General features: G+C 37.2%; 1 protein-coding gene across 1 annotated transcript in view; it reads right to left on the reverse strand.

The window, feature by feature from the left end:
* The window catches only part of ABCA13 (ATP binding cassette subfamily A member 13), a 570,776-nt gene that overhangs the window by 346,144 nt on the left and 211,247 nt on the right, over positions 1-13,385 (reverse strand). Inside the window, 2 exon segments of the mRNA XM_049894281.1 lie at positions 9,125-9,215; positions 11,607-11,720. Of these exon segments, the coding sequence (XP_049750238.1) occupies positions 9,125-9,215; positions 11,607-11,720 (205 nt within the window).

Raw genomic sequence — 13,385 nt, forward strand, 5'->3', positions numbered from 1 at the left:
AACAAAGCTGCTCTAAAAAAGGTCTTGAGGAGCTGAATTGTTCATATAATTGGGAGATTTTATACATATAAGCCCTTGTGGTGCAGTGGCTAAGAGCTTGCCTGTTACAATCTACAGGCCACTCCTTCAAAACCCTAAGGGGCAGTTTTACTGTCTTATAGGGTTGCTATGAATAGGATTGACTCAATGGCAACAGGTTTGGTTTTGGTTTTAGATAGACAGATAGATGATAGATGGATAGATAGATATCTATATATATTCTATATACAGATATATGAAAAACCAAACCCGTTGCCATCGAGTCAATTCCGACTCATAGCGACCCTATAGGACAGAGTAGAACTGCCCTATAGCGTTTCCAAGGAGTGTCTGGTGGATTCAAACTGCTGACCTTTTGGTTAGCAGCCCTAGCTCTTAACCACTACGCCACCAGGGTTTCTGATTTTTATATATATATTTTTTATATGTATATATATATGTATATATTCATATTCCAATATATACATATATATTCCAATATATACATTGTGATATATATATACACATATATATACACACACATATATATCTTAGTTATCTAGTACTACTATAACAAAACACCACAAGTGCATGACTTTAACAAACAGAAATTTATTTCTCACAGTTTAGGAGGCTAGAAGTCCAAATTCAGGGTGCTGGCTCTAGGGGAAAGCATTCTTTCTGTTGCCTCTGAGGGAAGGTCCTTATTCCTTGGCTCCCTGGTGATCTTCACGTGGCTTCTCTTCTCTCCTCCCCATCTTTCCTCTGCTGACTTGTTTAATCTCTTTTATATCTCAAACGAGATTGACTTAAAGCTTACCAACAACTAATCCTGTCTCATTAACATAACAAAGACAACCCATTTCCAAATAGGCATAGAGGTTAGCATTTACAACACATATTTGAGGGGAACACAATTCAATCCAAAACAGATGGTTTAAAAAAAAAATCTTTTTGAAGTTTTCAGAAATCTGCTAAGGCAGCAAAGACTTCAGAGGATCTAAAATCCAAGAGAAAAAGCAACCAAAGAAAGCATGATATAAAAAAAAATATGGTACCCAAAAGAATTCTTTCCTTCCATGTGGGAGACCCAGGTTCAATTTTAGGCCAGTACACCTCATGCACAGCCACCATCTGTCTGTCATTGGAGACTTGCATGTTGCTATGATGCTAAACAGGCTTCAGTGGAGTTTCCAGACTAAGACAAACTAGGAAGAAATGGTGATCTATTTCCAAAATCAGCCAGCAGTGAAAACTCTGGGTCAGAACAATTCAATCTGCAACCAGTCATAGGAATGCTGCAGGACCAGGCAGTGTTTTATTCCATTGTGCATGGGGTCAGCATGAGTCAGGGGCTGACTTGACAGTAGTTAGCAACAACAATAACAAAAACTGAGAAGCTGAGCCTCTAGCAGGCTGTCAGTTCACAGCCTACCAAGGAAAAAGTGTCCTAATAAACACCCAGTTTTTTAGTTTTTGACCCCTCCCCAATGGAACATCCCTACTCCTCAATGATAGAGAGAAGATGAAAACTTCTCTGGTAAGATGAAAGTCCTGCTCTGGTGATTGTTCAAGCCGTTACTGGATTAAGGGACTGTGGCCCCACCATAGCTACTTTCCAGAAGTATGAAAATAACATTACCTGGAGGAAGGTAATACCATCAATGGACTCAAATTTATTTCTGTAAATTTTCATACACTATAACTAATATTCGCTGAAAAATTGCTCCATATTTCCAGAAACAAGACAAAATAAACAAAAAGCAAGAGAAAAATAGATAACAGAAAAAGATCAAATATTATAGTTATCAACATGCACTTCAAAACTGTGATTAATGTGTTGGTAAATTAGATGAAAATAGAAGAACATTCAACAGAGAAATGAAAACTATAAAAAAAAAAAAGCCGAATTACTGTAGAATGAAAAATGCAATAACTGAAATGAAGAACTCAGTTGGTGGGTTTGAATGCAGATTAGACCTGGCTGAAGGGAGAATTAGTGAATTTGAAAATCAATAAGAAAAAAATCCCCCCAAATTTCCAAACTGAAAAAAAAAAAAAAGCAGAGAGAAAAAAATAGGCTAAAAAAAAAAAAAAGGAAGAAGAAGAAGACTATAAAAGGCTATTGGACACAGTGAGAATTTTTAATCATGTTTAATTGAACTTACAGAGAATAATTTTCAGAATCAATATTTCAAGATATAATTGTCAATTGTCGTTGTTAGCTGCCATCAAATTGGCGCCCAACTCATGGTGACCCCATGCACAATGGGATTAGACTGTTGTGATATATAGGATTTTCATTGGCTTATTTTTCAGGTGTAGATTTCCAGGCCTTTCTTCCCCAACTGTCTCAGTCTGGAAGCTCCACTGAAAGCTGTTCAGCATTATAGCAACACACAAGTCTTCACCCGCAGATGGCTGCACTTGAGGTACAGTGGCTGGGAATTGAACCTGAGTCTCCCACATAGAAAGCAAATATTCTACTACTACTTTCCCAAAATGTAAGATATCAAGTCCTTGATTTAATAAGTGCTACAAAACTAAAACAGAATACTCATAAAGAAAACCATACTTAGATGAGTCATATAGTAAAACTGACCAAAGAAAAAGAAATTTAAACAGATAAAGTAACATACAGCTTCAAAAAACATAAAACCTAAAACATCAGAACTACAAGGAGACTAGACAAATCTACAACCACAATGGAAAATTTTAACACACTTCTCTTAATAACTGATGAAATAAGCAGATAAAAAAAATCAGTAAGGATACAGATGACTACATCCAACAATCACAGGACCATTGTAGGTAGGAATGAAAATTGGCCCTGTGTAGGGGCATTAAGCAAGTCTAAACAAATTTCAAATAAATTGAAATCATATTGACAGAGTACATTTCTGACAACTGTGAAATAAAGCTAGAAATCAGCAACAAAACAATCAAAAGAAAATCTCAAATATTTAAAAATTAAGCTAAAACCTTCAAAATAACCCAAGGGCCAAAAAAGAAATTACAATAGATATTACCAAATATTTTAATTGAATGATAATGAAACATATCAAAACTTGTGATATGCAGTTAAGGCAATGCTCAGAAGAGAACGTATATCCATGAATATATATGTTTGTATGTGTATGTGTATATATACGTATATATATACATATACATATATACACATGTACATGCATACATACATTGGAAAATAAGAAAATGTTACAAATCAATGATCTAAGTATCTATCTCAAGAAGTTACAAAAGTAACAGTGATTTAAAACAAAGAGTAAAAGGATGGAACCATAAAGAGGAGAAATCAATTAAATAAAAACAAATAGACAAACATATAGCAGAAAGAATCAATAAAACCAAACACTGGTTCCTGGGAAAGGCTAATAAAACTGATAACTCTCTGATAAGACTAATCAAAGAGAAATAGAGAGAGAACAAAATTATCAGGAATAAAATAGGGGATATTTCTATATATTCTCCAGATTATTAAAAAGAATTTACTGAGTAAAATTACTCAGGAAATTTTTCTCTCATGCACTGTTTTTCAAGACAACTTTTATGAAACAAACCAGCAAAATATGGTCATAAAACAAAAATAGGGAGGCCATACATGGTTCCAGCTTCAAAGAGCAAAGAAGAGAATTCCTAGGAAAACAGTTGGGTCAGTCACCTAGATCGGAGCATGACTGGATGGCCCTAGAGGTGTGTCCACAGAAACAAAAAGACTCAACAGCAAAGAAGACATGTTGGTGCATTGGAGGCTGGAGGTGGATAATGAGTGTTACATGTAAAAACGAGAGAATATGAAACTCTAGGAAAAGAGAAATATTATAATGAACAGAGATTTTATTACAACACACCACCTGGCTGTGCAATGAACAGCATTTATCTAGTCATCATGTTTTATGGCTTAACCAAACTAGTTACATAACTATAGTGGGGAGTAATGGGGCAGGGAAAATGATGTTGTTCCAGAGAACTAAATCTTCGTCTTTCATGACAGGAAGCCATTTGATAATTCCTAAAATTAATGCATCAAGAAATACTAGGATGATCACATTCTTTAAAGATACAATGACCAATCCAGAAGGAGCAGCTAAATAAGTTTAAAATAATCCACACTAGGGAGTGGAAATGGAAAAAGGGTTGGGGCAGGGGGACTCTTTCCTGGTAATAGAGTCAACATTGAATGATGTGAAAAGCCTTTGTAAGGGAGTTATTTTTTTACAAACAAGACAGAAACTGATAGAGGTATGATCCATTCTTATGAAAATGCATAAACTTATGTTCATATAAGTGTATAAACCCATCTTGCAAACCCATTTTACAAGACCTATCGGTGATGATGAGATTATGGAGGGATTTTTTTTTTACTAGCTTGTTTGTATTTTCCACTGTTTCTTCACCAGCTATATCTTTGGTTTGTAATAAGCAAAAAGTTATTTTTAAAAGTAAAATAATGAATAAAAACAACAGTATTGTTGGATAAATGTTCTTAGGAATTGCAACAATAGAACTTCAAATAGTACTGTCACCTCAGTGTTTTCATCCTACTGGTTATAAGACGAAGAAAATATATGAAACGGGTTTAAATTTTAAAAAGGGTACACGTAGTAAGGTGAGCTAATTCTTTAATTAGAAAGCTTCAGAAGGAGATTTGTATCTAGCCAGTTAAACCACCATCACACCTGTGCAGTAGAGAACATCTGACTTCACGGTGAACCCATCGTCACTATTCTCACCACTGATGAGGGGAACTCCAGTCACCAACTTTGGGGTAGGAGCAAGAAGAAGGGAGGAATCGCATTTCATCAGTCTTAAAATTCCATGGGAACTCCGTGCTCTGGGTTCAGATACACTTGTAGGAAAAGTTCAGGGTCTGAAGTTCTGTTGCAATTGTTTTCCTTAATTTTATATATGGAAGTTGATATGTGGAAAAACCTATTTTAAAGTGTTTTTGGCTCTCAACAATGTTTTGAACTGAATTACTTACATTTTTAAAACCATATTTTCATTACCTGGAAAAAATATTTATAGATTTAGGGTAGTAAAAATTAATTTAAAATAGTATTAATCTTTTCAAAATAGCAAATGTTTCAAAAAAGTGAACTATTGTGGCAGGGTACAAGATCAACACACAAAAATCAGCTGGGTTCCTTTATACTAACAAAGAGAACTCCGAAAAAGGAAATCAAGAAAACAACGCCATTTACAATAACCCCCAATGATAAAATACCTAGAAGTAAACCTAACCAGGGATGTGAAAGACCTAAACAATGAAGACTACAAAGCACTACTGCAGGAAAGTAAAAGAGGCCTACATGAATGAAAGAACATTCCATGCTTATGGATTGGAAGAGATAACACTGTAAAAATATTAATACTATCTGAATAATCTATAGATACAATGCAATCCCAATCTAAATTCCAACAACATTCTTTACTGAAATCGAAAAACTAATCATCAACTTTATACAGAAGGAAAAAGGCCCCAAATCACCAAAGCACTACTGAAGAAGAACAACAAAGTAGGAGGCCTCACAATTCCTGACCTGAAAACATACTATACAGCCACAGTAATCAAAATGGCCTGGTACTGGTTCAATAAGAGGCACGTAGACCAGTGGAATAGAATTGAAAACCCAGAAATAAATCTGTCCATCTATGGAAAGCTGATCTCTTTAACAAACTGGGTTGGCAAAACTGGATGTCCATATGCAGAAAAATGAAACAGAATCCATATATACACAAAAACTAACTCAAAAAGGATCAAAGACCTAAAAGTTAAAGCTAAAATTATAAGGTTCCTGGAAGATAACAAAAGGATAAAATTATGGAAACTTTTTTTTTTTTTTCGAAAATAGATTATCAAGCATAACTACGAGTGAATTAACAACAGAAGACAAGTTAGAAATTGGGACCTCCTCAAAATTAAATTCTTATGCTCAACAGAAGACTATCAAAAGATTAATAAGACAACCTACAGACTGGGAAAAAATCTTCAGGAATGGCATATCTGACAAGGGTCCAATCTCTAAAATACATAGAAAATTTAAAGAACTCAACAACAAAAAGGCAATTCAATTTAAAAAATGGGCAAAAGACATGAGCAGACACTTCACCAAAGAGGTCATTTAGGTGGCCAACAAACACATGAAAAGAATCTCGTGATCATTAGCCATTCGAGAGATGCAAATCAAAACTACAATGAAAAACCATCTCACCCTGCAGAAATGGCACTGATCAAAAAAACAGAAAACAAATGCTGGCAAGGTTGTGAGGAGATTTATAATACCACTGCTGGTGGGATTGTAAAATGGTACAACTAGTATGGAAAGCAGTATGACACTTCCTCAAAAAGCTAGAAATAGAAATATCTTATAATGTAGCAATCCCACTTCTAAGTATTTACCCTAAATCTCCAATAGCAGTGTCACAAATAGACATACGCACATCTATGTTCATTGCAGCATTATTTACAATAGCAAAAACATGGAAACCACCTTAAGTCTCCACCAACAGATGAATGGATAATCAAAGTGTCTTACATACATACAATGGAATACTATGCAGCCATAAAGAATAATGATGAGTCCTCAAAACATCTTATAATATGGATGAATCTGAAAGACATTATGCTGAATGAAATAAGCCAATCACAAAATGACAAATATTGTATGATCACACTTTTATAAGAAGACAAGACTAAGCATACATACAGAGAACAACACTCATTGGCAGTTACCAGGGATGGGTGGAGGGAGGTAGTGGGGGAAGCAGTCTGGAAGTAGTAGACACTCATTCATTTTGATGATGGGAAAGATAGTATTGAATGTGGGTGAAGTGCACACAGCCTGACCAAGGTAAAGGATGTCACTAAGAACTGCACAAGAGAAAAGGATGTTTTGGTAAAGGATATGACAAATATAATTTAGCAGCAACAACCAAAAATATGTGTGTGGTTACACAAATATGTATATAGGCTAATATATGTATGAGTATGAATATGTGGGTACATATGTGGAAACAGATAGATGTATCTATAGGCATATTGGAAACCCTGGTGGTGTAGTGGTTAAGTGCTACGGCTGCTAACCAAAGGGTCAGCAGTTCGAATCCGCCAGGCGCTCCTTGGAAACTCTATGGGGCAGTTCTACTCTGTCCTATAGGGTCGCTATGAGTCAGAATCGACTCGACGGCACTGGGTTTTATAGGCATATGTACATACAGGTATGTGTGTGCATGCGTGTATATCCATATATATAATAAGCCGCATAAAGAACAGTTACAGATACTTCTTATACACAGCCAAATACCTCACAAGATAGGTTTTCTGGATTTGGAGGCTTAGGACCTTGGCATAATATAGTTCATAAAGTATATGTTCTTTATCCCAGTGTGGTGAGCAGTGTCTGGGGTCTTAAAAGCTTATGGATGACCATCTAAGATACAACTATTGATCTCTATTCACCTGGAACAAAGAGAAAGAGGAAACTGAGGGCTTAGAAAAGAAAGCCGTCTACAGGACTAATAGTCTACCCTGAGACCAGGAGAACTAGACGGTACCTGGCTACTTCTACCCACTGTTTAGATGAGGACCACAATAATGGATTCTGATGGAATAGGAGAATAATGTGGAACAGAATTTAAATTCTTAAAAAGTCCAGACTTACTGGATCAGCTGAGACTAGAGGACTTCTTGAGACAATTGCCCTGAAATACTTTGTAAACCTTGAACTGAAATTATTTCCTGAGGTCACCTTTTAGCTAAACAACAGATTGGCTCACAAAATAAAGGTTATCAACTGTGAGTAATGAGTTCCTTTAAAAAACCACCTATCAGAGATTAAATGGTCAAAAATTCCTGTAAAGCAAAGATGATAAGGCAAGGGGGCAGTAACTAGAGTACTGGAAATGGTACAACCAGAACAGAACGAATGAGAATGATGACACATTGGTGAGAACTGTAGACAATATCACCGAATAATTTGTGCAGAAATTATTAAATAGGAGCCTAATTTGCTGTGTAAACTTTCACCTTAAACACAATATTTTTTATTGAAAAGTGAGCTGTTGTGCTTAATAAAATGCCTTTTCTTCCACTATGTGCTGAAAATGGTTAACGCGCTCATCCGCTAACTGAAGGGTTAACGGTTCAGGTCTGTGCCCAGACATCTTGGAAGAAAGGCCTGGCAATCTAGTTCTGATAAATCAGCCATTGAAAACCCTATGGAGCACAGCTCTACTCTGACACACATGGGGTCAGCATAAGTTGGAATCAACTCCATAACAAATGTTTGTATTTTGGTCACTTCCTCTCAACCTATGCTCCAGGCAAATCCTAGCCTCTTTTCTCTGAACAGGCTGTGACAGTGACCTAAAGTAACCTGATACCTTCCCCTCAGTAGTTTCCAGGAATGAGCTCAGTGATTTCCCTCTCAGGCAAGCCTTTCTTTATTCATGGCTCCCTTCCAGCCCAGGAAGACTCCTTAGAGCATCTCTGTCTGCTCCTGACAGAACCCTCACCTCCCCAAACTGTCACTGCTTCTGAGTGTGCTCATCTTCCACGCTGGACTCTGCAGCAAGAACAGGAACCCCGGCTTGCGTGCCCCTCTCTCCACACCCTTGCCCAGAACCTGGCTTCCTGTGTCCTGTAAGTGTTTGTCAAATACCTAAATGATTCATGAATTAAGAAATTCCAGTGATTCAAGAAATGTCTGTAGATTGATAGATTTTCATCTGAGATCCACATTTTAAAATCAATGTAACTGTTTTCAATTTGCTATTAACTCAATAACAGTATTTCTTTTGTAAACTTGCTTTGTAACTCACAATTCTTGAATTTGAATCAGAAGGTTTTCTTTAGTAACTAGGTTCTTTACTGTTCAAACCCTGGATCAGCAAATCAGAAAATTTCAGGTATGAAAGTCCTTAGAGCTGATTTAGTTAAGCCCATCATTTTAGAGATAAGAAACCAGAAACTGGGAGAGGAAAGTGATTTGTCAGTGTCACCAGCAACTTAGTGGCCAACATTTTAGGGCCCTAGTGTCAGAGCCACTAGGTAGATGAACCATAGCATACCCACCAGCATGCTTACCGTAAGTCCGGAGCTTCTCAGTCAGTGTGTCTACATCAATGTGCAACTGGTTTTCTACAAAGTTTCTTATAAATTTGTTTCTCAGGGCTTCCTAAAAGCAAATAATATAGTTTTTTTTTTTTTTTTTAAGAATTACATCATTTCCTCTTACCGAATATTTTGTAGTTATCCAAAGTTTCACTACAGAAAAAAGGGCACATAAAATAAATCCACTTAAAACATCACAATAAATTGTGGGGCAAAATTTGTAGGACTTTTTCTTGGAAAAAAAAATAACAATTATAATATCTTAAGTTGTACTTAGAATTTACACCAATACTGAAAAAAAAAGAACCAAGTATTGACTTTTTGGCAGACTGTCCTAATGAAGCTATATGTTGATATTACATAACATCCTTTGCTTCACATTACATTTTCCACAGCCTAGCTATAAAGAAGGGGTCATAATTGCAAAAACTCTGAAGAAGGGTTTCATCATTTTCCCAAAACCTGCTCTGAATCTTTCATATTCAAATCATTCTCTTTGGAAGCATCTTTTATTTCCTCATCTGCATGATTTTTATCTCATTGTTAATGGTTCTAACTCTGCCTCATCCGTCAAATATTTTTCTATGGAAGCTCTCTAAAATCATTGTCATAGCCTTACTGAAATTTGGTATCTTTGGCTTGTGATTGGTGTGCATTTATTTGGATTGTACTGCCACATATTTACAACATCCAACAATCAGGAAGAGACTGAGAGTGGAAAATGTTGACACACTGAGGCTGAACCCCAGGATTAAACAAGGAGGGACTGATTTTGGAGTTTGTCAGTTCATTAGAGAATATTTATATGTTGCCATGACTTCTTTTCACCACACAACCTTCTAACTTGGTAAGCTTCAGATAAGGAACTGACAAATAACTAGCACCTTCAGTATTTAGTCATTTATTTCTTACATTTGCCTCATTACATATGACATTTGTATCTAATGCTGTCTCAGGATGACAAGACTATTAGGAAACTTGCCTTTAACTTTTGAGAACCTTATTTATCTTCTTTCACTGAGCATCAGCTACTTGCCAGACAATGTACTGGGTAATTTATTATGGATTATCTCATTTAATCTCCACAACATTGCCATCTGGAAATTACTATTGCCTTAGGAAAATGCGATAACTACTCTAGTGGCAAAACTGGGCAGCGAATTCAGGTCTCTTGACTCTTACAAATATAAAGACATAAACTAAACCTGATCCCAGTGCTAAAAAATAGAGTAACAACTTAACACACTTTATACTGTGCAAGATAAAAAGTCATTCAAGTGATGGAATATGTGACTTTAATTTCTAAAATGACTAGTAATGTACTTATTAAACAGTACTCAGATAAGCTATAAACTTCTCCAGGAAACTTTGCCTAACACTTGATACAAAGTTGTTGTTCGGTGCTGTGGAGTTGATTTCCACTCATAGCGACCCCAGGTACAGAGTAGAACCACCTCATATGGTTTTCTGGGCTGTAATCTTTATTGGAGCAGATCGCCAGGTCTTTCTCCTGCAAAACCACTGGGTGGGTTTGAACTGCCAACCTTTCAGTTAGCAGCCAAATGCTTAACCATTGTGCCACTAGAGCTCCTTGAGACAGGGTTAGGAACTTATTTATGTTCTCATAGTACTTTGTACATACTCAATTTTTCACTTATATTGCATGTAATTATGGGTAGTTGCAGCAGAGACCTCATCAGAGCCTAAAATATTTGCTGTGTGGCCAGTAACAGAAAAAGCTTGCTCATCCCTGGACTAACAAATTAGTCAATGAGCAAACAGGTTAAAGAATAATAATAGGTAATAAATAGCTAACATTTATATACCTGTGGAAGCAGTGAGGATAAACATTGAAGACCTCAACTACAATGAACATAATCCAGCAGGCCCAGGTATGATGCTTAGAAATTCACCTCCCTGAAATCCAATTCCCTTGTGTACTGAGGCCATACCTCCCACAGGCTACCCCCCAGCAAATGTCAGGGTACAGTAGGCATATCAAGTCAGGCCCATTCCTAGGAGACACAGTACTCCTTTAATAGCTAACATCAGGTCAATGACTCCATGGCAGTCTAGCCCAACATTCATTAAACTGAAAGGTGGTCTAGGATGCTTCCTACAAAGTTCTTTGTTTCTCCTTCACTCAGGGTCACATTTATATCACAGTCTGACAGCTCTCCCAGCCTTCCCCACCCCCTCCTCTTTTTCTCTAGCAGGTGTTTCCATAGTAAAATCCTTACACATGTAAAAGCACCTTGCCATTTGCTTCTTGGAGGACCCAGATTAACACAGTAGCATTTCCTATGTGAAAAACACTATGCTAAGTGCTTTGCTCATCCTAGCTCATTTATGCCAGATATGATTTTGTAGAATTTTCTAAAGGACCACTCTGATTTCTCATGTGTACACTGCAGGTAGCTCCACCAACCCACAGCGAGAACAATTCATCACTCACCTGGAACTGGTTAAGCATCTGGCCATTTCCGCTTCTCTGAAAAAGGCTGGACATGTTCAGTAGTGTTTTTGACAAAGTCTTTATCTTGTCCACAAAACAGAATGTATAATTGGCCTGCAAAATCAAGCATATTTGGATATGGCTCTACTTCAATTAAAAATTATATTCAGGGGACTTTTTTGTGCTAAAGCAACTACATTGGGGCAGTAAGCACTGTGAACAGCTGGGCCATCTGGGCAAAGATCCACAATTGCCACCTGCAGGCCAAGTGACTGACATCTATGTATACAACGTGAGAAGTTCCAAGGCCCTCATAGCTAAGGTGCAACCTCAGGGACCTCTCCTCCTTGTCTTTCTCCAACCAGGCACCACCTCCCTGTGTCTTCAAGGTTTAGCTCAGTACTGGGTGCAGCATTCATCCCCAATACATATTGGTTAAATAAAACAATGTTTGCCCACCTTTCCTTCTAAAAAATATGTTCTCAATGTCTATTTATTTGTATTATAATACTCAGTATTATTGGGTATTGTAATAAAGTAATACTTGAGTAAAACTGGTTTACTTATTAACTTATCACTACAGGCAGAGTAAATGGAAGTAAGACTTATAAAACAACTTAGCATCATAAAAATATTCCTTCACTGACTGTCTTAGTCATCTAGTGCTGCTATAACAGAAATACCACAAGTGGGTGGATTTAACAAAGAGAAATTTATTTTATCACAGTCTAATAGACTAGAAGTCCAAATTCAGGGTGTCAGCTCCAGGGGAAGGCTTTCTGTGTCAGCTATGGAGTAAGGTCCTTGTCATCAATCTTCCCCTAGACTAGGAGCTTCTCTGTGCAGGAACTCCAGGTCCAAAGGATGAGCCCTGCTCCCAGTGCTGCTTTCTTGGTGGTATGAGGTCCCCCACTCTCTGCTTGCTTTCTTTTCCTTTTCTCTTGTAAGATAAAAGGTGGTGCAGGCCATACCCCAGGGAAACTCCCTTTACAGTGGATCAGGGATGTGACCTGAGCAAGGATGTTACATCCCGCACTAATCCTCTTTAACATAATCTAATCTTGCCTTATTAACCACAGGCAGGGATTAGGATTTACAACACACAGAAAAATTATATCAGTCACAAAATGGAATACTGGAAATCATGGCTTAACAAAGTTGACACATATTTTTGGGGGACACAGTTCAATCCATGACCCTTACCCATAAAAATCTCATACTTTTTTTTTTATTCAAGGTAAAAGAACTCTATCATAATGAATTAATTTAAATAAAACATAAAGGTATTTCCATGAAGATGTCTATTGCACCATTATTACTGTTTCAATGCTAAGAATAGTCTAAATGTCAAATACAATGATTAAGAGGGTTTGGAAGTCCAACCACATCTCTCAGGTGTTATTAGGATACACTTGAAGTGGCACAGGTCACACCAAGATGGGAACTGAAGAGCAGCTGTCACAGCAAAGACAGGACCCTCCCTGGGTGATTTCTGCCACCACCCAAACTTCAGCACGAAGCAGAAGTTCATTGACACTGTTGCTCCTTCCCTCTGCATCTCTCCCCATTCTCCTTGGAGGATGGACATCGGAAACAGGAAAAGAAAGCTGGAGTTCTTGGGTGGTGCAAACAGTTAATGTGTTCAGCTTCTAACTGAACGGGTGGTGGCTCAAGTCTACTCAGAGACACCTTGGAACAAAGGACTGGTGATTTAATTCTGAAAAATCAGCCACTGAAAATGCTATGGAGATGGCTCTACTCTGACACACATGGGGTCAC

This window comes from Elephas maximus, chromosome 8, assembly GCF_024166365.1.
Source record: "Elephas maximus indicus isolate mEleMax1 chromosome 8, mEleMax1 primary haplotype, whole genome shotgun sequence".
NCBI classification, from domain to species: domain Eukaryota; kingdom Metazoa; phylum Chordata; class Mammalia; order Proboscidea; family Elephantidae; genus Elephas; species Elephas maximus.